Source organism: Eucyclogobius newberryi, unplaced genomic scaffold (genome assembly GCF_026437365.1).
Source record: "Eucyclogobius newberryi isolate DKJ021-1_F unplaced genomic scaffold, fEucNew1.0.hap1 SCAF_10, whole genome shotgun sequence".
Taxonomy (NCBI): Eukaryota; Metazoa; Chordata; class Actinopteri; order Gobiiformes; family Gobiidae; genus Eucyclogobius; species Eucyclogobius newberryi.
The window spans coordinates 18,577,405-18,603,843 of record NW_027315724.1 but is presented as its reverse complement, the minus strand read 5'-3'; the positions used below and the strand labels follow the sequence as shown (position 1 = coordinate 18,603,843).

The 26,439-nt window shown below is 44.5% G+C and overlaps 1 protein-coding gene across 1 annotated transcript; it reads right to left on the bottom strand.

Annotated features, from left to right (window-relative positions):
* Positions 1–14,451: 14,451 nt before the first annotated feature.
* On the bottom strand, positions 14,452–15,463 carry foxl2a (forkhead box L2a). The gene has a single exon (XM_072461970.1). It carries the CDS (start codon positions 15,419–15,421, stop codon positions 14,483–14,485), a length of 939 nt encoding a protein of 312 aa, XP_072318071.1. The 5' UTR covers positions 15,422–15,463; the 3' UTR covers positions 14,452–14,482.
* Positions 15,464–26,439: the final 10,976 nt, after the last annotated feature.

Here is a 26,439-nt window from a genome sequence, read left to right as displayed (position 1 = left end):
GAACTGAATCTTGCGCCGCATAGAAAGGTCCATTGTTGGCTACAAAAACGTAAGGTACAGGGATATCAATTTCAGTCTATTAAAGAAAATGTAATCGCTGGGCCAAAAGGAGTCAGCTGAAAATACAATACTACTAGAGCTACTACTAGAGCCACTATTACAACTCATTTGATGTTTTTCAGTCAGGTTTTAGACCTCATCACAGCACTGAGACTGCTCTTGTCAAGGTGACAAATGACATCCGCCTGAACACTGACACGGGCAAAGCCTCAGTCTTAATTCTGTTAGATCTGAGTGCTGCTTTTGACACTGTCGATCATGGGATCCTCTTACAGAGACTAGAGGACTGGGTGGGCATCACTGGCACTGCCCTAAACTGGTTAAGGTCCTATCTGGAAGACAGGAAGTGCTTTGTTGAAATTGGTAGCTGTGTCTCAGACCACATGACCCTGACCTGTGGAGTGCCCCAAGGGTCAGTCCTGGGTCCCCTTCTGTTCAACCTCTACATGCTGCCGTTGGGTCAGTTGATACGCAGTGAAAATGTGTCCTATCACAATTATGCAGACGACACTCAGATCTATGTTTCACTGTCGGCAGGTGACTATGGACCAGTAGATTCACTCTGTCACTGCATCCAACAGATCAGTTTGTGGATGCAAAACAACTTTCTCCAGCTGAACTCAGACAAGACTGAAATAATCGTTTTTGGCCCACAGAAACAAAGAGAAAGTGTTAGCGGTCACCTCCAGAGTCTCGCTCTAAAACCTACAAACCAAATTAGAAATCTGGGGGTAATAATGGACTCAGACTTGAACTTTAATAGCCACGTCAAATCAATAACATCAGCAGCTTTTTACCATCTAAAAAACATTGCCAAAATCAAAAATATAGTGTCAAAACCAGATTTAGAGAGACTTATCCATGCGTTTGTCTCCAGTAGATTAGACTACTGTAACGGCCTGCTCACTGGTCTCTCCAAACGAGTTGTAAAACAGCTGCAGTACATCCAGAACGCTGCTGCTCGGGTCCTGACTAGAACCAGGAAGTATGATCACATTAGTCCTGTTCTCAGGTCTCTGCACTGGCTCCCTGTGGCTCAGAGAATAGACTTTAAAGCAGCTCTGCTTGTGTACAAGTCTCTCCATGGCCTAGCACCAAAGTACATCTTGGATATGTTAGTGCCATATGAACCATCTCGGACTCTGAGGACCTCAGGGACCGGCCTCCTGCTGGTGCCCAGAGTCAGGACAAAACATGGGGAATCTGCGTTTCAGTTTTATGCAGCTAAAATCTGGAACAGTCTTCCTGAAGATGTGAGACAGGCTTCTACTCTGACAATGTTCAAATCTAAGCTAAAAACTGTTTTGTTTAGCTGCGCATATGACTGAAAGGATTTTTTCTTTGCACTCTTCTCTTTTGTTTGTGATTTTATTAGTTTAGACAATCAGTTGGATTGATAATTTAGTTAATTTTATTGTATTTCTGTTTCTGTAATTTCTTTGTGATTTGAATGCATTTTTCCTGCTGTGAAGCACTTTGAATTGCCTTGTGTATGAAATGTGCTCTACAAATAAACTTGCCTTGCCTTGCCTATTACTACTACTGTCCTCAAAGTGCCTATAGTAAGGTTATTACCGTTTTCTAGACTTTATTTGCTGCATTTATACCTGTTGTACATGTAAATGATAGTTTTGCATCAATCAACTGGCTGTTTGAGGGGAAAACTCTGTAGGAAGTGACAGGAAGTGACATCACAACCAGGGACAAGCATTCAGTCTAAGGTTTATGTATAATTTACACAAAGGAAACAGTTTTTGAGTCTCTAAACATTAAACCAAAATAAAAGAGCTCTCATACATTTATATTTGTCAAATTTTAAACATAAATTGCATTAGAAGAGTTTTGGCCCAGTGGTGGCTGTGTTATAAACAGGAAGTAGAACAATAAACCTTAAAAAAAGCTATTCTGGGAGGGGATTGAATGCCTACTACTACTCCTACTACTCCTACAACTCCCTCCACTAGTCCCTCTACTAGTCCCTCTAATAGTCCCTCTACAACCAACCTCCAATACTTCTACAACCTCCAATACTTCTACAACCTCTAAAACTTTTTCCAAGGTTGAAACTTTCTATCGCGGATACAAGCGGTCGAAATGAGTTTCCTCCGCCGTGTGGCTGGGCGCTCCCGTAGAGATAAGGTGAGGAGCTCGGAGTAGAGCCGCTGCTCCTCCACGTCGAGAGGAGCCAGCTGAGGTGGCTCGGGCATCTGTTCCGGATGCCTCCTGGGCGCCTCCCTCGGGAAGTGTTTCAGGCATGTCCCACCGGGAAGAGGCCCCGGGAAAGACCCAGGACACACTAGAGAGACTATGTCTCTCGGCTGGCCTGGGAACGCCTCGGGATCCCCCCGGAGGAGTTGGAGGAAGTGTCTGGGGAGAAAGAAGTCTGGGAGTCCCTGCTCAGACTGCTGCCCCTGCGACCCGGCCCCGGATAAAGCGGAAGAAGATGGATGGATGGATGGATGGATGGATGAAACTTCCTATAAGTTATCTGTCCTTTTCCCCTGCATCTACTGCGTTGTAACAATGAAATTTCCCCATGTGTGGACAATAAAGGATTATCTCATCTTATCTTACTTCTACAACCTCTAATACTTCTACTACTCACTTTGAGGATCTACAAGTAAATTTACCATTCATTTTTCCCCATTGAAAACATATTAAAGTTTAAAGCTGGCAGACCGGCGGCTAATCAGTGCCGTGGTAAATAATGACCACAATTACTTTATTTAAAAGCCTGTTTCTGAAACTTAACAAACCGCTGGGAGATCAAAACATTTGGCCAAAAGTTATACATAGGGGCATTAGTTATACTGTTATACATTACTGTGTTGAAAGAAAGAAATCTTAAAATAAATTAAATCATAATAATCATAATCAAATACAATCAGAATAAATTAATTAAATTGGACATCAGCCAATTGAGTGTGCTATGCAGGTTTTTTTTTATTAGGGACATTATTTACCATGGTCGCTTTTAACTTTTCTTAATATTCTATTTTGTAGAAGAATCTAGGGAAAATGAAAAGTGAAATTTACTACTAGGACCTCAGTGGGCTTTGACTGTTGTGCTCCATCCACTCATAAAATCAGATTATGGTCAAATTCTTGGGAGTCATAAAACTTTCAAAAGCACAAATATCCTCAGATCACGGCCCCTCCGATTACTCACGTCAGATGGTGCTGTTTGAAGTCTATTTAAAACAAGCTTATATTTCCAGAAATTGGACAATAATCAGATTGTGGTGAATATATAGGGACTGCAAGCCAACCCTCCATCTTGCTACTCCCCCCAGCCACTACACTGGACAATAAATAACTTACATTTCCACAAACAAACCTGCAGTGTCATTGTTTCACCTCCGCAATGTCCAAACAAATGGCAAACCACATCAACCTCCTTTAAAAGCTGCCACACGTTGGTCTGAACATGATTTTAATAAAGGGGATTACTGCCACTGGACCCCTTTCTCACGGACCCCCTGCAAACTCCCAGCAGCCCGCCCTCGGACTCTTTGCACGTCCTTCAGCTTTAATGTGGAAAATATGAGAGTCAATGCCGACGCTAATGCACAACGGCGTGATTTAATATGCCACAACTGCCGTAAAACAAGTGCCATGTCGTCTCAATGTGCCAGTCCAATGTGCCCGGGTGGTTTATGACCACGAGGCTGCCTCTGCTGTTTGTGAAACCAAGAAAAGAATAGAGTTGACCACAAAAAGAACTCACATCCTCCATTATCGTTTGGCTTTGAGGACATTATTAATGCTCAAAGAAAGCCAAACATGGACAGAGATGGTGCCAAAAGGTTTTCTCAACTGAAGTGTAGTGTTACTTTGAGAGATTGAAAAAGTGGAAGAACAAAGTAGTGATCAAGGAGTAAAACAATAAGAGTAAAAAAGAATCCAGGAGTGTAAAAAATGAATCAAAAAATAAGAGAAAGAGTTCAAAATAAATAAATAAATAGAATAAAAAGAGTATTTAAAAAAATCCAGGAGTAATTATTTTCTTTTAAAGAGTAAAAAATAATCCAGAAGTAAAAAATAAATAAAATAAAGAGCAAAGTATGAGGAAAGTATGAGGAAAAGTGTGCTTCTTTCTGGAGGCAACGTTTCATTACTAAACTCAAGTTAATATAATTGGAAGGACATTTGATCGTTAATCGTTTAATCGTCGCCAAGATTTCACGACAAAAATGATGAAAACTAAAGCACATCTGAATGAGCGGTGCAACAAACACAAATGTTCACATCATTTCTATTGTCAACATGAAGCTTTTGTCATGTGTTGACTTAACTCGCAGTGGGCGGAGCCTCCACAACTTTTACTCAGGAGGACGTAGTACAGTTACTTCAAATACAACCGTGCACAAACAGTGACGAAAAACTACTCCAAGAAGTGCAAATATTTCAGAAAATACACATATATATAAAAATAGTACATGTCTCTGCTGGAAATGGAACAGAACGGGACAGAAGATTAGATCAAGTGTCAAAACAAGACCTTGGTGGAGCCTGCGGTCACCGAGGTCAATTTAGGATGAATATTTGACCCATTTTAAAGCAATAACTTGACCCCAGCATCACATCCCAAACTGACCAAAGCGAGAAGCGTTGTCCAAACTCACATGTGCAGCGGCGTCGGGTCGGATTCGAACTCGGATCATTTTACGCACGCAATTAACGAAAAGCGCGTCAAATAGGTCCCGGGGACGTCCTACGCCGCGCGCGGGGCGACTCACCTTCGACCCGTGTGAAGGCGTGACGAGGTCGGGGCCGCCGCGGAGGAGCGTGGAGAAGTTGCTCGTCGCGCGGTGACAGTTGCGCGGAGTCTTTTGGACAGTCCTCCAATGGTCGTGGACAGTCCTCGGGGGTCGTGTCGTGGAGAGGAGGGTCCCGCGCGGAGTCTGGACGCAGGTGGACGCGGCAGGAGCGCGCGCTGTCGCTTCCTGTTTGTTGGAGGAAAAGGTGAACGTGTCCCGCCGGTGCGCGCCTCGTCGCCGCTGCCGCCGCTGCCGCCGCTGCTCGCTGCTGCCGCTCCTCCGCCGCTGTGAGGGGAACCGTTAAGAGCGCGTCGAGGCGAAACCGGAAGTCGCGCGGAAACTTTGGAAAATAAAAGCTTCAAACTCCCCGACGCGGCCGAGTTTGCGGAGCTGGACTTTTACCGTCGGAAACGGACTCGTATTTGATGTAGTTTGACTCCGTGGATCGCCTTTAATTTGATCATAAGACAATTTTGTTACACGTGCTTGATTGACCTTTACACATTAACTCCACACTGAATACGTGCGGTGAAATAAAAAAAAGTTTCAACTGATTTCACGCATTTGCGCGGTTTCTTTCTTACAAAACACTCGTGATGAAAGAAGTTCAGCAGCAACAGATCGAGGCAACACCTAAAACGTCAAACACCGTGCCGTTTTGAACAGTTTCGAAGGCAACAGCGCCCTCTGTTGACAGGTGTGTGACAAAACGACACGCTCGTTACAGCCGCAGAGTGGCAGTGATTACAGCATAAAGGATGTAATTAACGTGGGTGGTCAAATGTCGTTATACAAATGATAGAAAACACAGTTCACAAAGAGTAAAGTGCAGGAAGCCGTCAACATAATGCAAATTAAATTGGACTCACACAATTATGCACAGTAGGTCTGTTGGGTGCAATTGGGTCAAAATAATTGTGAATGTAATTTAATTGGGCCAGTATTTAATCCACCATCAGCCATTGTCTGCAGATGGGTTTAAAAAGTCTTTGTTAAAGGTTTGTGCAGCTTCAGTGTCGTACAAGGGCAAAGCAGAGGGTTTGGTTGAGGTTCAGATTCCACAAAGAGCAGGAATGTGCCCAGAGGAGGTTTTGTCTGATTAGTCAAGTCTTCTTCAGGTCGTTCTGACGATCAGCTGCAGTTGACCACTTCAGATGTGGAAACATATTAGATCTTAAGATAGTTTCCATCTGAGCCAGTGTTGTGTAGCTGTGGCCTAATCCTCATGTTGCTCACATGTGGTGTTCAAATGACAAGTGAACACTGTTTATCACAATCATATCTATCCATCCATCTTTTTCTGCTCATCCGGGGCCGGGTCGCGGGGGCAGCAGTCCAAGCAGGGACTCCCAGACCTTCCTCTCCCCAGACACTTCCTCCAGCTCCTCCGGGGGGATCCCGAGGCGTTCCCAGGCCAGCCGAGAGACATGGTCTCTCTAGCGTGTCCTGGGTCTTCCCCGGGGCCTCTTCCCGGTGGGACATGCCTGAAACACCTCCCGAGAGAGGCGCCCAGGAGGCATCCGGAACAGATGTCCGAGCCACCTCAGCTGGCTCCTCTCGACGTGGAGGAGCAGCGGCTCTACTCCGAGCTCCCCCCGTGTGGCCGAGCTCCTCACCTTATCTCTAAGGGAGCGCCCAGCCACACGGCGGAGGAAACTCATTTCGACCGCTTGTATCCGCGATCTTGTTCTTTCGGTCACTACCCAAAGCTCATGACCATAGGTGAGGTCAGAACGTAGACCGACCGGTAAATCGAGAGCTTTGCCTTTCGGTTCAGCTCCCTCTTTACCACAACGGTCCGATGCAGCGACTGCATCACTGCAGCCGCTGCATCGATCCGCCTGTCGATCTCACGCTCCATCCTTCCCTCAATCGTGAACAAGACCCCGAGATACTTGAACTCCTCCACTTGGGGCAAGGACTCCCCACCCACCTGGAGAGGGCAAGCCACCTTTTTTGGTTGAGAAACGGTTAATTAGATCATATTTAATAAATCGTTTAAATGTTAAGTCAGTTGGTAAAATTAATTACTGTTCCAGGAAAAAGCTGAACCTGCACTACTAACTTGTTTTATTTAATTTTAATAGTCTCTGAAAAGAGAAGTAAAATTATATACTTTTCCCCCACAAGGTGGCAGCAAACATCTATGATTATACTGTACATTTCCATAATCCAGGCTGTTATAAGATGCATTTTTATTTATTTGAATGATCGTTTTAAAAAATACATATGCATATTGTCACCTTAATTACCTTGATAACTAACTTCATAAATAACTGAAGAATAATTACTGACTTCCATCATTTTGAGGTACACAAAAAAATTAATAACTCAATCAATAAAACACATTTAATACTTTTCTATTTAAATATTGTATGTTAAATCATTAATACAAAGACCATCCTAAAATCTGCACAATTTTCTTTAGAAATAATGAAATGCTAATGAAATACTTAATAAATAAACTGTATTTTATGACTTTAAAAGCACATCACTCTTTTTAATTGAGCCCTTGTGAAATTGCAGACACTGATAATGTAAGATTAAAACAACATCATGTGCTTTAAATGGTCGTTTAAAACTAAAAAATAAGAGTTTTCCTTCAGTTCATTTGGAAAAAGGTGATTTTACAAAGTCTACAACATTAACTTTGTCCACTTTATACTTTATTATATTAACAGGAATATAAGCATTTACTTTTCAAATCTCCTAAGAAGTGGTATTGAGCAGTAATGGTTGAGACAGCTGTCATGGCAGAAGAAATAAAGGAAATACAGTGGACTAATTTAGAAGTAACATAATATACTTCAGACAACACTGAGAGCTATGTTAAATGTGAGACAGGGGTCAAAGGTCAAGCTTACAGGCCGCTTCCTGTTTTAGTTTTGTCTGTTGTAACCATGAAAAAAAAATGGATTTGACTTGTGAAATCAGACTAACTAAGTAGTTTATTATTGTGTAAATTGGTAGAAGAACAAATATTTTTGTTTAGCTTGACTTTAGCTATTTCTAAAGTGTATCAATGTTATGAAAGTATGATTTATTTTCATTTTTTAAGTTTATTACAAGTTGTTGATAAAGTGCCTAGTTACTCTTCATTATATTTCAGATTTTACCAAACATTATTTTAAAAATCAAATTGACCTATTTCGAATGGTTTGCGTGGTTTATAATTCTTGCTTGATAATTATGAAATCACATTCATTTGCAACTGTTACCTAGCAACACTATTGTACACTGGGCAAAGTTCCTCTAATTGGAACAATAGTTTAACAATTTAACAAATGCAAATGTGCCTTGATTTTTAACTATTATTTCCACAGTCGACAAATAAGCGATTATTATTATTTTTTGCTTCTAGATAGAAAATATATGTAATTAAAAGGTTTTAATAATGAAAATACGAACTAGTTTATTATTTTTGACACTTTTATTAAAATGTCACTGTTTTTGTGTGTGTTTTAAAGTCTGTAGTCCGATTACGATGATCAAAATACGATTAAAATAATTGTATCACATAGTATAGTCTCTATTAGTTTAGTGCATTAGATTAATAGTTGCAGCCCTACAGAGTAAAGGCTCCCTGGATTACATGGATATTTTCTGTGTTAAATCTCAGTTACTTCCTTTAATTTACCACTTTCCCACCCAAACATTTCATCACAAACTGCCACTTGACTGATGTTAAATACTAGAATCATATGCTATCCCATCGAACCAAGTCAGCAATGAGAGACTCACACAAACCTAGTGCACTTTAACTCAACGTTGCCACCTTTAACCATGGCAACAAGCAAAAGGGACATCCTGAAAACCAGGCGGTTGCTCTGAATGAATCTAAAGGGTAAAGGGCACAACGCTCCTTCAAAAAGAAAAGCCAAGCAAACATTGGATCCCAATTAACCAATTACTGTATAACATCGCGTTCAGGCCTGGCGGAAGTTTTCCGGGGGCGTGGGGGGGGGGGGGGGGGGGGGGGGGGTGTTAAAAATAAACTGTGGGAAGGAGAGCGGCGCGTTTTAGACCCCGACAAAACCATTTAGAGCGCGAGAATCAAGCGCGCGGAAACGGGTTATCGCGTTTCCCCTGCACCGTGCGAGCGGCTCAAAGTGACATTTAGGTTTTCTTCTTTTAATCATGACGTGGAGCTTCTGATGTGCTTTAAAAACGGAGTGAAGAAGAGGCTGCTATGGTTCACACAAACTATCAACAGTTTCTACAAAAAATAATTTCACCCGCAATCAAAGCAAATGAGAGTTTTGTTGCTTGATCGCATGTTTTCCCTATTTTTTTAGCTGGCCTATATCTATATTTTATGCAGTATCATTTTATTATAACTACGCCTTGAATAGCCTAAATAAAGCATGAGCAAAGACTTAACTCGTAATGTACTATAAGTCTTCACACTTGCATACACCACATCAAATTTGGGACTAAAAGACTAAGCTAAAAAAAAAAAAAAAAACAGGACTAAACAAAAATCAGGACCAGACCAGGTTCACATCAGGACTAAACTGGGCTAAATTCAGGACCAAAAAGTATTTACATATATCATAAATAAATTAAGTATTTATTCTTCTCTTGCCTCATTTGGAGCTAAATTTATTCATCTAAATCATTTCTCTGGTGAAAAGTTAAATATATATATACAAAAAAACTAAATAATTAAATTTTTAATTGATGTAATTATTCATACAATTTAACAAAAACAATAAATTAAAGCCAAATTTAATGTAAGAAAAAATACACTGGCCATCCATGGGTTCAGAAAAGATAACGGATCATTAGACATTAACATTTTAAAACAACACATTTTATCTTTTGAATGGGACAAACTTTAGGAAGCTCAAGCCCACGAACACTATAGCTATTGTATGAGAAGTAAAGAGTTTGTCATCACCAGAAAGTCCCTGCTCCGTTTGAATAAACATTTTACGGGTTATATTATTATTGTTTCCAGCAGCACTCAGCACTTTGTTTGAAACCATAATTAAGACTAAAACGCTGCCTCTCTCCCGTGAAGGTCAAAGTCAGGGGAGCTGCTGCAGTGTGATATTTGAGTCTGCAGAGCGCGGGGGGCACCGGGAGGTCACCGCGCGCCCCGCTCCGCGTCAATCCCGACTCTGTTCTTCCTCCGGCGGGTCCCCGTCCGCGCGCTATTTATACCCGCGTATCAACACTATTATTCCGGGGTTATTAAAACGATTGCATGTCTTCCATTGTTTCTGCGGCTCGTCATTAAGACACGAACGGGGGCGCGCAGATCACCGTGACACCGTGATTACGTTGGAGAGGTTCCCCGGAGAGCGCGCGATCGAATAATAATCACCGGCGCAAATGAAATGCGAGATGAAGCGCGTTTGTTGAGCTTTTGTCGACCTGGCTCCAAAACAGTGACTGACAAAAAAAAAAAAAAAAAAAAAGAACAAATCTGGGACAATCGCCGGATTTTGTGCGAATCAAATGTGCGCATATTTTCCGGTTTGGCGCGGCGTGTGCACCAAAAACAGCGGCGACCCCGACTCTGCGCTGAATGAGGTCGGAAGATGCGCGCGCGGAGAATGCCAGGAATTCGTGTTTGTGTGTGTGTGTGTGTGTGTGTGTGTGTTTGTGTGTGTGTGTGTGTGTGTGTGTTTGTGTGTGTGTGTGTGTGTGTGTTTGTGTGTTTGTGTGCGTGTGTGTGTGTGTGTGTTTGTGTGTGTGTGTGTGTGTGTGTTTGTGTGTTTGTGTGTGTGTGTGTGTTTGTGTGTGTGTTTGTGTGTGTGTGTGTTTGTGTGTGTGTGTGTGTGTGTTTGTGTGTGTGTGTTTGTGTGTGTGTGTGTGTGTGTGTTTGTGTGTGTGTGTGTTTGTGTGTGTGTGTGTGTTTGTGTGTGTGTTTGTGTGTGTGTGTGTGTGTGTTTGTGTGTGTGTGTGTGTGTGTGTTTGTGTGTGTGTGTTTGTGTGTGTGTGTGTGTGTGTGTTTGTGTGTGTGTGTGTTTGTGTGTGTGTGTGTGTGTGTGTGTGTTTGTGTGTTTGTGTGTGTGTGTGTGTTTGTGTGTGTGTGTGTGTGTGTGTGTGTGTTTGTGTGTGTGTGTGTGTGTGTGTGTGTGTTTGTGTGTGTGTGTGTGTGTGTGTGTGTTTGTGTGTGTGTGTGTGTGTGTGTGTTTGTGTGTGTGTGTGTGACTTAATCGGGGCCCCGTGGAGCGTGGGCATGGCGCGCGGAGGTCAGAAAATGCGTCGCTCGTACAATGCGTTGACCCCGTTCGACGTGCTGATCGTAATCTGTCAATCTGTGAGAGCAAAACAAAGGGTACAGTCAAGTCATTCGGAGCGGCTTCTGGGGAAAAGAGGCTGGAGACGTGCTGCGCCAAAACCTGCGTCAAACCTGTGCCAAACTTGTGCCAAACCTGTGCCATACCTGCATCAAACCTGTGCCAAACCTGTGCCAAACCTGTGCCATACCTGCGTCAAACCTGTGCCAAACCTGTGCCAAACTTGTGCCAAACTTGTGCCAAACCTGTGCCAAACCTGCGTCAAACCTGCGTCAAACCTGCATCAAACCTGTGCCAAACCTGTGCCAAACCTGTGCCATACCTGCGTCAAACCTGCGTCAAACCTGTGCCAAACCTGTGCCAAACCTGTGCCATACCTGCATCAAACCTGTGCCAAACCTGTGCCATACCTGCGTCAAACCTCTGCCAAACCTGTGCCAAACTTGTGCCAAACTTGTGCCAAACCTGTGCCAAACCTGCGTCAAACCTGCATCAAACCTGCGTCAAACCTGCGTCAAACCTGTGCCATACCTGCGTCAAACCTGCGTCAAACCTGTGCCAAACCTGTGCCAAACTTGTGCCAAACCTGTGCCAAACCTGTGCCAAACTTGTGCCAAACCTGTGCCAAACCTGTGCCAAACTTGTGCCAAACCTGCGTCAAATCTGTGCCAAACCTGTGCGCACATCTGTGCAAAAATCACTTTGAGCTGAACAGGAAAGAAGCCAGAGCTTATGCAGCGAAAACAGGTTTGACTTTGCATTTCAGGTCGTGCCATGACAATTGTGCTACAAAGAAGGAAAAAGGAAATAAAATCTAGTTGCGAGAAATGAGCAAAATATTCAATTAAATGCAAATAATTTGAGCATGAACGTGTGGGAAAATCAAACACGTTCTTAAGTGGCCTGAAATGCAACTTTAAAATATGTATTGGAATATTTATTGCACATGACAAAAAGATACAAAACTTTTTGTCATGTGCAATAACAAATCCATAAACTTTGTCAATCTCAGATCCAATTCACACGATTATGACTATGATGAGTTTAAAGACACTGCATTAGATATTAACAATGTAAATGTTATGAGAATGGCATTTTGAATTTGAATGCATATTGTTTGCATCTGTGCATCAATGCGTGTTCTCCCTTCAGTTGTTATAATATGTTAGGATGCATTTTGAGGAGGTTATTGTGAACATCAATGAACCAGCACGAGGTCCATCAAAAGCGAAAGTCGTACTGGTTCCAGTTTTGCTCTTTTAGATGTTTATTTGTCTCGCAGACTATAGTCCATTTAGTACCAGCTCCCCAAACGCCTAGTCCCGTTTACAAAAAAAGGTTAGTTACACTTGAAGAAACATGATTCCACGTACAACGCATGTATTTGTTATTTCTGGGAGAATGTTTATTACAAACGCGCCGTTCAAAGGCCTTATCTGCGTCATGTTTACAAAGCACTAATGTGAGGAAGCAGAGAATAAAACGACATCTGAGCTTCGGGAGGATGGAACAGTGTCAGTTAAAATATATCTGAGTATTCTGGTCAAACTTTGTAATGATTATACAAAATAACAACGCAATAATCGGGTTCAGAGAGGAAACAAATGGACTATATTCAAACTTAAAACACAATAAATCGTCTCCCATGCGTTTCCATAAACACCTTAATCCTAGATCTAGCATCCAACTGTTTTGGGCTGTAGCCAGGATGAGCATCTGCATGAAATTTAATATATAACAATGTAGGTAATTAACACATATTTGTTGTCCATTTTGATATGTCAAATATATTTAATCGAGGGGTGTTTTTTTTAAATAAATAATACGTTTGTGTTTGCACAGCTCTTGGCCACACGCACAAGTCAATCCTGGAAGGCTCGTGTTGTGTAGTCTGAAAAAGCAGTGTTTAAATGTCAGATAAACCACATTTGGGCCGACAGTGTTATGCTAATGTGGAGTGTGGTTTTTAGACTTACTTTACGCACAAAAGACGTCAGAGAAAAGCCGGTGTGGGTCTGGACTCCTGCTGTAAAAGGCCCCGGGCAGAGAAGAGACCGGGCTCATCTGAAACACGGAGGAGGAGCTGTTTGTGACACTTTTCTATTGCTCATTTGTCGATATCAAGCGAGTGATGTCACGTTTTGGCTGTGGTTTGGTTTGGCGTGTTTTATTATTCTAACACGCTTCCCGCTTTTGTTCTGATTTCCTTTATGATTCTGCAGAGCGACAGCTTCACTGCATCGCGCGGCTCTTGTCAAGACAAAGTGCAATTATTAGAATCCCTTTATGATTTAGCTCAATAACTATATCTGTCATTGCATGCAGATTGTGCTTTAGGCCTGCTCCATTCACTGCAGTGTGTTTCACAATAACAAACTAGTAATTGTTCGTTTTGGCCTAAATTACCAATACCAGTTTTTAATTTTAGTAATTCAATTGCAATAAATATGCTTTAATGCTGTGTTAAAGCATATTCACAAAGCGCCAGATTTGGCCTTTTTCCAGGTCTGACAGACACAGCTCCCCTCAATTATTTGGCCTTAATTTTACGTGTTTAGTATTTCCAAGTAGGTGCTATTCATGTTTCTCTTTAGCTTGAGTTTAAATGTGGGCCAAAGAAAGAAATGCGTCCTAAAGGTTTGTATTAATCTTTAAATGAGAGACTTAAAACACACTCTCCCCGGGGATAAAGGCACTAGTACTTTTGCTGAAAGTATTAAATCAAAAATAATCAGTGGCATATGAGTCTAAAGCATAAAACAGACCACTGTGATATTTTATGAAATACAAGTTTATTTAGAAATTCACAAAAAAAAAAAAAAAAAAAAAGAGCGAAAAGTGCTAAGAATAAAACATGGCCCCAACATGAATGAGACAAATAACTAATCACTTTTATAAAAAATAATAATCAAAACATACACAAAACCTGGCGCCGTCTGCATCGCACTGAACATACAAAAGAAACTTATGGAGCTCAAAAAGAAAACAGTGATAAATGTGTAATTGTTCCCTGTTTGTATACGTCCGTCAAAGATGAGGTTAGTGGCGGGTTAAATTCACTTTGGTTCAGTCACATCATCAGGCTTTGACATCATTAATGCACTCTGTATTCTCACTCTGTATTCTCCATCTTTTGGCAGATGGACGGAAATGCCGCGCGTAAAGTTGAGAAAACCGTTACGCACCGTCAAAGTCAATCCCTGTTTCAACTTTAGGCCACGTAATGACACAGATCTCACCCACGAGCCTGACGCGGCCTCGGGGTGCAGCGCGTCCGCGTGACACTTGAGCTCAATTCGTTATAGTTTTCTTTATATTTTACTTAGAATAAAACTCCGTGTGTCAGAAAGTCTCCTCCGATAGTCCCGCTCTCGTTTTTTGAAATGATAGGAATTAACTTGTTTTCAGTGACTATATATCAATCCTCGTGTGCAAGGCCGAGTGTTTGCTCTCGTGTTCCCAGTACGAGCAGTGCATCATGGAGAGCTCCGAGGGCTGGCGGGAGCAGGCGAACTGGAGCCCCGCGCCGTTGCCGGACGAGACCGGCGGCGGCGCGGCCGTGGCCGGGCTCAGCTGCTGCGCGTGGTGCGGGTGCGCCGGGTGGTGGTGGTGGTGGTGACCCATGCCGTTGTAAGTGTTCACCATGCTGGGCAGCGCCATGCTCTGGACGCGGGAGTACGGGTTGTAGGACGAGGGCGCGGACAGCCCTTTGACCGGACTCACGTTGCCGCCGGCCATCTGACAGGACGCGTAGGACATGGGCGCGGGCGGCTGGCCGAGTCCCCACGAGTTGTTCATGAAGCTGGACTGCAGGTACTTGGGCGGGGAGAGGTAGCCGTAGCCGTCACCGCCGAACAGCGCCTTGCCCGGCTGGAAGTGCGTCGGCGGCGGCCTGAACGGGCGCTTCATCCGGCGCCTCCTGCGGTAGTTCCCCTTCTCGAACATGTCCTCGCAGGCCGGGTCCAGTGTCCAGTAGTTGCCCTTCCGCTCGCCGCCGCCCTCCCGCGGGACTTTGATGAAGCACTCGTTGAGGCTCAGGTTGTGGCGGATGCTGTTCTGCCAGCCCTTCTTGTTCTTCTCGTAGAAGGGGAACTTGCCGATGATGTACTGGTAGATGCCGGAGAGCGTGAGGCGCTTCTCGGTGCTCTCGCGGATCGCCATGGCGATGAGGGCCACGTAGGAGTACGGGGGCTTCTGGGTCGGGTCCGGCTTCTCCGCGCTCTTCTCCGGCGCCGGCTCCTCCTTGGCGCGCTCCTTCTCTTTGCTCGTGTTGGTGTCGTGGATCATCAGCGCCATCGCCTCCTCCTCCGGGCTTTGATACGTCGCCATCATCGCGGACTCCAGAAGCATAGAAAGTCCAAATGCGGGAAACTCAGCGCGCGACAGCTGGAGTTACACATCCACGGCGGAGTCGGTGTTGTAAACGGGGCATCGGTTTTTGCTCGCGTCGGTGTTTCGCAAAAGTGACACGCGCGCTAGATCCACGTCTTGTGAGGAATTTTAGTGTCTGATGGAGGCGCTGCTCGAGTTGTGGTTTGTGATCGTGGAGCCCTCCCCTTCTCCTCTTGAGTCTGACAGGCTGTTACTGCTGCTGCTGCTGCTGCTGCTGCTGCTGAGGCTCCGCGCTCCGACTTACAGCCTCGTGATTTGTGCGCACCGAGTTCCGCCTCTGACCGTTTTTTACTGTGAATGGAAAAAAAAAAGTCGATCACGTACAGTAACAGTGGCATCTTTCATTATGCACCGCTATGTTTCACTTGTAAACAAATTCTGAGGCTATGGGGGGAAATAGGCCTCATGCGTAAAGGTGAAATGCAAATAATATGGATTTTAGTGCTGTTTTTTTGATAACACAAGCTAGTTTGTACATATTTTTTCTATAGTTTAGGAAATAATTAATTCAAGTCTCCTACAAATGCCTTAGACTGTCTGAGACACATAAACAACATTATTTCGAAGCAACTAAGTCCAGTGAAATGACTTGGATTTAATATAATTCAAATATCCCTGAAAATTCCATATATAAAACCAAGCTAAATAATGAAATTAAACTTTCTCTTTCTTTTTTCCCCTTATTTTTTTATTGGACAATTTGTGAGCACATTAATAAATCTATAATACAGCATCCTTTTAGTTTGACCTCTCCCCTCCTCCATTTATCACATCTTTAACTCTTGACCCTGTTCACGGTGCATTGTCCCGTTAGAGTGGGACACACGGTAGAAGTGCACATTACATTTAATCTCTCCGTTACAAACCGAGGACATGAACGTGGCCACATGTTCATAACTCCACAACCAGCACCGCGGTTGTTTAATTAGCCCGCGATGAGGAATGGAGGCGCGAGGAGCGGTGTCCGTTTCCCCGGGCCACCCACGCGGCTCCCGTGGGCTTCTCCGGGACAGTGCTTTCTCTGCGCCGCGCGGTTCCGCAGGTGGAGCAGCATTGGCATGTGTGTCATCACCCCGCACCCCGCCTGCGGCCCGCTCTTTCCCCGCCATCCGCAGCAGCTGAGGAGCACGCACATCACCGCCAACCATCTCTCAACGTGCAATTACCACGCACTCGCGCGCTCACGCTTTCAGGCCTCGCAGCGCCCAGCGAGCGCTTGTTTTATGTCCTTTTTCACAAGTTTAAGACCGACAGCGTTGCCCTAAACTCAACACAACAATTAAGGATTTGCCTTGGTTTCAGCGTGACATCAACCGGGGCCTAATTAATAGATTACAGCTTGTGAGTGGGCCCGGCGCGATTTGGAAACGCGCCGATCGTATTGCGCGCGCGCTGCGTAAAACCAAGAGTTAGTTAGTTTAGCTTTCAGTTAGAGCTTCAAATATCTCAAATATGCTCACTAATGTTCAGAAATAAAACATAATCCGCGCGCGACATTTGCCCCGTTTGTCAGTGTCTGTCTTCTCATTTTATTCCACAGTGAGTTTGTAGTTTCTTCCGTTCACCACGCAAGAGTCTGTCATTCTTGTGCATTTTTACTTTTACAATTTCAGAGTGCTTTTTGTTGTTGTTGTTTTGTTGTCTCCTGTGCTTGGACTAGATTAGACAACAACGGTCTAAATGTGTGCACTGGAATAGTTTTTGTTAACGACGGGGCGAGAAAATGCATTAGAATTGACCTTGTTTACACTTTGGCATTTCATGCAAGACTTTTTTCTCACATTTGAACCCCCAAAGTCCAAACGTCTCAAAGCCTTGTGGACGTGGTTAGTTTTCGGTTTGCATCGCGGCTCCGGCTGCAGTCACGCGCGTCTGTCACAACAGAATTGTAAACTGGCGCGTGCAGAATCCGTAAACAAAACAAAGTGAAACCCGAACCGGGCCTAAGACGCGTTTGGATGATGGGGAAAATCTCCCTAACAAGATTAAAATAGTTTTATACGACCACAATAAAGCCAAGGGGGAGGCTAAACTCTGGCCAAACAATAATGGATTCAACTTGTTACAGTTCACGTGTCTTATTTAAGCCAAACTATTGTAATAAAGTAATATGTTTTTAAATAATAACAAATTAACAAATACGGTGGTGATGGGACACACACGAATTAGAACAAAGTGCAATTGGATGGAAATATATTACATAATTATTACGCAAGAAGCATGTGCACTTATCTTAATATGAAAAATAAATAAATAAATAAAAATACCTAAAAAATCAAATAAAAGGCCTATTCATATGATTAGAGCCAAATGGTGACTTGGTCCATGTTCAGGCCCAAATCCATTGACCCCTGGACTCACGGAACGCCTCATAATGCGGTTAGAAAGAGTGCACTTCCTGTGTCCGCGCGCTTCCTGCCCTCGCACTCGGCTTCTTCGGATGTTTATGAAAAGTGGGATGCAGCACGTGGGCCCGACGGGTCGCAGGACGGGTCAGGTGTGGACCGTGGACCCGGGACCAGAAAACAAAACAAAACACGAGGACTGGACAGAATTTATGACATTATTAAAATCACATCGTTTTTAATATGATTATAAAATTATTATATATTAACGTTTTGCACGTTTATGACACTTTTTATCAAGGCAAACTGCAATTTAATTTCACACATTTGGGATGAATATTTTTAATACATGCACTGCCATGTTATACTAATTTTACTCTCTCAATGCCAGTTTTGCACTATTATTCTACATTTCTGACAATTTTCTGTGTATTTTAGTCCATTTCTATTTTTATTTAATTTATTCAACACCATATTTTTATGCATGCCTTCATTTTTAATCATCTTTTATATCATTCCATGTTGTTAATTGTTTTATGTTGCACCAATGGTCAAAGCAAATTTGTGAATATTACAATGGCAGTAGCACTTATTAAAATCAGTAGAACATTTGTTGTGTTTGAGCATGTGCAGCGTTCTATAAATCATAATAGGCCTATTTACTATATTCATTATCATAATCTTTCATGATTACAAACACAATACTTATCATTTTAAAGATTTTCACTCATTTTAGAATCAGAATTGAAGATATATACGACATGTTCTGCTAATAAACTTTAATATTATGCACAATAACACTCTTCTGAACAGGCTTTATAACTTTTCCATTTTAGATTTTTTAAAAGATTATTATTGATTTTTGCTCAAAGTAAACAAAATACAACGTTAACCCGTCAGTTCCATGTTTTATTATTAACCATGTCCCCCTTTGTAAACCACTCTGAGCTCGCTTTGCCCTGGCACATCTGCCCCGGGCCGTCCCGTGCGAGCGAGGCCTCCGCTGGCGTCCCGGTTTGATCTCCGGCTCTGGATCTCTTGCATCTGGCTGAAGCTCGACCCTTCAAACATCCACCACGTGAAGCGGCTCCTCAACAGGATCCTTACGAGGAGACAGGAGGGCTTAGGGGACGAGGAGAGGAGGAAGGATGTGAACCTCAGCCCTCATGTGGCGGATCCAACATGGCTCCTGTTCCTCAGAGAAAAGAGCAATAAACACCGACCACAGACACGTTTACATCTCCCCCTTATCCCGGCTGGCACTGTGCTTTTTTTCTTTTTTAAACCATCAATTGTAAAGTAATTCCAGTCCTACTTTTATCCCGTAACAAAAATGTCAACCTGACCTTGGACTTGAGCTCCTCCACTCGATGAACTGCTCTCATTAGAAGGTATTTGGATTTGCAAAATGTGAAAACTGTGGTAATTATCATCGCTCGAGTCGTATCAACAACTGTCTAAAACTGTGTATAACCCACAACTGTCACGTTATACCATCTGCACGTTGAAATAAGTAAATGTGCGTGTGGATTCTGCAGCGGGGCAGAAAGTGGAGAGCAGGACGGGCCCACGTTGCTCGGGGTAACCTCTGCGCGGAGGTGAAGTGCGCAGCCTCCTGCCAACAGCGTTCACTTTGAGGTTTTCTGAGCAGCTGCCAGGACTCAAGCAAAAAAATGTGTACAGCTCGGAGCCCGGGGAGGCGTTCTGAGGAGGTACAACGGGAGATAAAGAACGCACTGTGACATTTAAACCGACATTTAACTGGGTGGAAAATACTCCAAAAGTGTAATTTCTTGACAAAATGCGTTCCCCTCACTGTGACGTTCACTTCTGATTATCACTGATACAAGTACAAATGTATTGCACAGGACCATTTCTGGACAGATGGAGTGAGTCGTAACAGGCGGGAAAAGCTAAATATTCATAAAAGCCTTTAAAACTTAATCCTGCCTTAATCCAAAAGGGCTACTACTACAGCTACTTCCATTGTTCAATACAGTTTTCAAACGCCTTATTCAATCCCATAGAAATATATTTGTAGAGAAGATAAGATAACCTTTATTTGTCCCGCAATTGGGAAATTCTAGTGTTGCAACACAGAGTAGGTACAGAATAATAATATATATAATAAAAACACTCTTGTAGTAATAGTACTCTTAAACGTTTCCTTTGTACACTTCTGCTGTATTGTCAGTATAAAATGACGTGTACTTACACCACTCCTCGTATATTCTTTGGACATATCAGATTTTGTCCTCACATTTACATTAACACCAATACTTCTTTCATTACATTAAGCTGCTCATTTGCATACTTGTAAGTGGGTAATTTGAAGTTATTCAGCGTGTATTATTAATGTCTTTGACACATTTATAAGAAAGTGTCTTTATCCCATGGATTGGATTTCAGCCCAAATCAAAACAAGTCACTTCGTTAGAGGCAATTACAGCGAGAGCTCTGCAAACAAACACGTCTGACATGTGACACCTGAGGACAGATCAAAGCTCTGGCCTCACTCTGCAGCGAAGTCACTCTGCAGCTAACTCACTCTGCAGCAAAGTCACTCTGCAGCTAACTCACTCTGCAGCTAACTCACTCTGCAGCTAACTCACTCTGCAGCGAAGTCACTCTGCAGCTAACTCACTCTGCAGCTAACTCACTCTGCAGCGAAGTCACTCTGCAGCTAACTCACTCTGCAGCAAAGTCACTCTGCAGCGAAGTCACTCTGCAGCTAACTCACTCTGCAGCAAAGTCACTCTGCAGCGAAGTCACTCTGCAGCTAACTCACTCTGCAGCAAAGTCACTCTGCAGCGAAGTCACTCTGCAGCTAACTCACTCTGCAGCAAAGTCACTCTGCAGCTAACTCACTCTGCATCAAAGTCACTCTGCAGCTAACTCACTCTGCAGCGAAGTCACTCTGCAGCTAACTCACTCTGCAGCGAACTCACTCTGCAGCAAACTCACTCTGCAGCGAACTCATTCTGCAGTGAACTCCTCCTGCAGAGAACTCACTCTGCAGCGAACTCATTCTGCAGTGAACTCCTCCTGCAGAGAACTCACTCTGCAGCAAACTCACTCTGCAGCGAACTCATTCTGCAGTGAACTCCTCCTGCAGAGAACTCACTCTGCAGAGAACTCACCCTGCAGCGAACTCACTCTGCAGAGAACTCACCCTGCAGAGAACTCACTCTGCAGAGAATTCACCCTGCAGAGAACTCACTCTGCAGCACTACCCAGCAGACTGAAATGGCCATAATATCAGAACATGTTTTAATCAATTTATAAAAATATCTTGAGCTGTTTATCGTTGTTAACAGTGAAATCATAAATCACACTTTAACATTGATATGCAAATGATACACTCTTTATCACATTTGCCTTATTAAGTGCTTATTTCAACATGATTCACATTGAACTTTCTTAATATTACACAGTATTAACAGTCAAATGATGAATGCTGTTCGGGAATAAAAAGGCAGATATGAATAAAATGTAATATTTCAAAATAAAAGGATGTAAAACCTTGTATGTGGAAGCTCAGGATGTGACAAAATGATGCAAAAAGAGTAAATAAACAGGTCAATTGTATTCGTGTGGGTTCAACTTATTCATACATTATCAAAATACTGGCATTTTTAACTGCTACAAATGTATCTTGATAAAAAGGCATTCTTACCGTGAGAAAGACCATTTTCATTTTATTTTTGATCCTATCGCCGATTTAAATAGTTTTTCTTTTTGACTTTATACAGGTTGTTTTATCATTGTTCATTGTTTTATGCTGCACTGAATCACCAAAGCAAGTTGCTATGTTTGTGACGTCTGGAACGACAGAACGTCCTCCTCTGAGCTGCTGTTGTCCTTCTTCTGAACGTGTATTTCTAAAGTGCAGGTGAAACTGGACTGAAACGACCTCCACGTCTGAGCGAGCGCAGAGTTTGAGCGGAGCTGCTGCACCTCAGAACGTCCCGCTGACAAACGCAGTCTTTGTGAAGGAATCTCACGGTTGTAAACGCTCAGTCTGAGTCCTCGTTTTTCACACGGAAAATACTTATTACACAAACAGAACTGAGAGTTTTGAATTGTGCACGATTTGACCAGATGGAGTAACTGTCCACGTGTTGTCAGTGTGTTTTAATAAAGTTCCATTCTTAACATTGTACAATATTTAATATGTTCACATTTAACCTGTTCATATTTATATTTATATTTATATAGTTTTATTTTTATTTAATTTTAATTTCAATTTCAATTTCAATTTCTAATTTTAAATTTTAAATTTTAAATTTTAAATTTTAAATTTTAAATTTTAAATTTTAAATTTTAAATTTTAAATTTTTAATTTTTAATTTTTAATTTTTAATTTTTAATTTTTAATTTTCCATCCATCCATCCATCCATCCATCTTCTTCCGCTTTATCCGGGGCCGGGTCGCGGGGGCAGCAGTCTGAGCAGGGACTCCCAGACTTCCTTCTCCCCAGACACTTCCTCTAACTCCTCCGGGGGGATCCCGAGGCGTTCCCAGGCCAGCCGAGAGACATAGTCTCTCCAGTGTGTCCTGGGTCTTCCCCGGGGCCTCTTCCCGGTGGGACATGCCTGAAACACCTCCCGAGAGAGGCGCCCAGGAGGCATCCGGAACAGATGCCCGAGCCACCTCAGCTGGCTCCTCTCGACGTGGAGGAGCAGCGGCTCTACTCCGAGCTCCCCCCGTGTGGCCGAGCTCCTCACCTTATCTCTAAGGGAGCGCCCAGCCACACGGCGGAGGAAACTCATTTCGACCGCTTGTATCCGCGATCTTGTTCTTTCGGTCACTACCCAAAGCTCATGACCATAGGTGAGGTCAGAACGTAGACCGACCGGTAAATCGAGAGCTTTGCCTTTCGGCTCAGCTCCTTCTTTACCACAACGGTCCGATGCAGCGACTGCATCACTGCAGCCGCTGCACCGATCCGCCTGTCGATCTCACGCTCCATCCTTCCCTCACTCGTGAACAAGACCCCGAGATACTTGAACTCCTCCACTTGGGGCAAGGACACCCCACCCACCTGGAGAGGGCAAGCCACCTTTTTCCGGTCGAGAACCATGGCCTCGGATTTGGAGGTGCTGATTCTCATCCCAGCCGCTTCACACTCGGCTGCAAACCGTCCCAGTGCATGTTGCAGGTCCGGGTTTGATGGAGCCATCAGGACAACATCGTCTGCAAACAGCAGAGATGAGATCCTGTGGTCCCCAAACCGGACACCCTCCGACCCCTGACTGCGCCTAGAAATTCTGTCCATAAAAATTATGAACAGAACCGGTGACAAAGGGCAGCCCTGGCGGAGTCCAACATGCACTGGGAACAGGTCTGACTTACTGCCGGCAATGCGAACACAGCTCCTGCTCCGGTCATACAGGGACCGGACAGCCCTGAGCAAAGGGCCCCGGACCCCGTACTCCCGGAGCACCCCCCAAAGGACACCCCGAGGGACACGGTCGAAAGCCTTCTCCAGATCCACAAAGCACATGTGGACTGGTTGGGCAAACTCCCATGAGCCCTCGAGCACCCGATGGAGGGTATAGAGCTGGTCCAGTGTTCCACGACCAGGACGAAAACCACTCTGCTCCTCCTGAATCCGAGGTTCGACTATCGGTCGGATTCTCCTCTCCAGTACCTTGGAATAGACCTTACCCGGGAGGCTGAGGAGTGTGATCCCTCTGTAGTTGGAACACACCTTCCGGTCCCCCTTCTTGAACAGAGGGACCACCACCCCGGTCTGCCAGTCCGGAGGCACGGTCCCCGAACGCCACGCGATGTTGCAGAGACGTGTCAACCAAGACAGTCCTACAACATCCAGATACTTTAGGTACTCAGGGCGGATCTCATCCACCCCCGGAGCCCTGCCACCGAGGAGTTTGCGAACAACCTCAGTGACTTCAGCTTGGGTGATGGATGAGCCAGCCTCCGAGTCCCCGGTCTCTACTTCCTCTTCGGAAGACGTGACTGAGGGATTAAGGAGATCCTCAAAGTATTCCTTCCACCGTCCGACGACATCCCCAGTTGAGGTCAGCAGGCCTCCACCCGCACCGTAAACGGTGTTGGTGAGACACTGCTTCCCCCTCCTGAGGCGCCGGACGGTTTGCCAGAATTTCTTTGGTGCCGACCAATAGTCCTCCTCCATGGCCTCCCCGAACTCCTCCCAGGCCCGGGTTTTTGCCTCTGCGACAGCACGAGCCGCGGCTCGCTTCGCCTGCCGATACCCGTCGATGACCTCCGGAGACCTACAAGCCAGAGTGGCCTGATAGGCCTCCTTCTTCAGTCCCTTCACACCCTTACTTCCGGTGTCCACCACCGGGTTCGGGGGTTGCCGCCACGACAGGCACCGGAGACCTTGCGACCACAACTCCGAGCAGCCGCATCAACAATGGAGGCGGAGAACATGGTCCACTCGGACTCAATGTCCCCAACCTCCCCCGGGACATGGGAGAAGCTCTCCCGGAGGTGCGAGTTGAATACCCTACTGACAGAGGGCTCCACAAGACGTTCCCAACAGACCCTCACAATGCGCTTGGGTCTGCCAAGTCTGTCCGGCTTCCTCCTCCGCCAGCGGATCCAACTCACCACCAGGTGGTGATCGGTTGACAACTCTGCCCCTCTCTTCACCCGAGTGTCCAAAACACGCGGCCGGAGGTCTGATGACACGACAACAAAGTCGATCATTGACCTCCGGCCTAGGGTGTCCTGGTGCCATGTGCACTGATGGACACCCTTGTGCTTGAACATGGTGTTCGTTATGGACAATCCGTGGCTAGCACAGAAGTCCAATAACTGAACACCGCTCGGGTTCAGATCGGGGAAGCCGTTCTTCCCGATCACCCCTCTCCAGGTGTCACTGTCATTGCCCACGTGGGCGTTGAAGTCCCCCAGTAGAACAACGGAGTCCCCGGTCGGTGCACTGTCCAGTACCCCTCCCAAGGACTCCAAGAAGGCCGGGTACTCTGCACTGCTGTTCGGCCCGTAGGCCGCCACAACAGTGAGAGACCTGTCCCCCACCCGAAGGCGGAGGGACGCGACCCTCTCGTTCACCGGGGTAAACTCCAACACGTGGCGGCTGAGCTGAGGGGCTATAAGCAAGCCCACACCAGCCCGCCGCCTCTCCCCGCGGGCAACACCAGAGAAGTGGAGCGTCCAGCCCCTCTCGAGGGGACTGGTTCCAGAGCCCAAACTGTGCGTGGAGGTGAGGCCGACTATATCTAGTCGGTATCGCTCAACCTCCCGCACAAGCTCAGGCTCTTTCCGCCCCAGCGAGGTGACATTCCATGTCCCCAGAGTTAGTCTCTGTGTCTGGAGATCTGGTCGCCGAGGCCCCTGCCGTCGACTGCCGCCCAGATCTCTCTGCACCGGCCCCTTATGGATCCTCCTGCGGGTGGTGGGCCCACGGGAGGGCGGCCCCACGTCGCTCTTTCGGGCTGTGCCCGGCCGGGCCCCGTGGGGTAAGACCCGGCCACCAGGCGCTCGCCATGGAGCACCCATCCCAGGCCTGGCTCCAGGATGGGGCCCCGGTGACGCCGATCCGGGCGACGTAAACGGCCTTGTTCGTGTCGTCGTCATAAGAGGCTTCTGAACCGATCTTTGTCTGACCCGTCACCTAGGACCTGTTTGCCTTGGGAGACCCTACCAGGGGCATGAAGCCCCCGACAACATAGCTCCCTGGATCATTCGGGCACTCAAACCCCTCCACCACGTTAAGGTGTCGGTTCAAGGAGAGGATTTTTAATTTTTTATTTTTAATTTTTAATTTTTTATTTTTAATTTTAATTTTAATTTTAATTTTAATTTTAATTTTAATTTTAATTTTAATTTTAATTTTAATTTTAATTTTAATTTATTTTCCCCCTCCATTCCTTATTAGGAAATGAGAGGTTCTGTCTATAGGAGTTTTTGTTTATAAGAGTTTTTGTTTATAAGAGTTTTTGTTTATAAGAGTTTTTATTTATAAGAGTTTTTGTTTATAAGAGTTTTTATTTATAAGAGTTTTTATTTATAAGAGTTTTTGTTTATAAGAGTTCTTGTTTATAAGAGTTTTTGTTTATAAGAGTTTTTGTTTATAAGAGTTTTTGTTTATAAGAGTTTTTGTTTATAAGAGTTTTTGTTTATAAGAGTTTTTGTTTATAAGAGTTCTTCTTCCCATAAGTTATTTGTGCTGCAACAATGAAATTTCCCCATGTGTGGACAATAAAGGATTATCTTATCTTATCTTAATAATGCATAATGTATCATCTTCACTTCACATGGAAAAATAGATACATTATTTTAACAATGATAAATATGATTATATATTTAAGTAAAGTGTTATTTTGACTCAAGAAAAAACACATTTGATCTAATTTTGAAGCTCTTTGTGTGTGTGCAGCGGGTGGACACACTGCTCCTTAGCTCTGGGCCTGGGGAGAGCGCTGGGACACCAGGGGCCACAGGGGGCGCTAGAAGAAATCACGTTGTGTCCTTAGGCAAGACACTTCACGCGCCTAGAGCACTTAAAGGAGGAAAAGAGTTACATAAATACACTGTCAAAATAATAATAATTATAAAGCTGTGTGTGTGTGTGTGTGTGTGTGTGTTTGTGTGTGTGTGAAGGCAAAGCTGTGTGT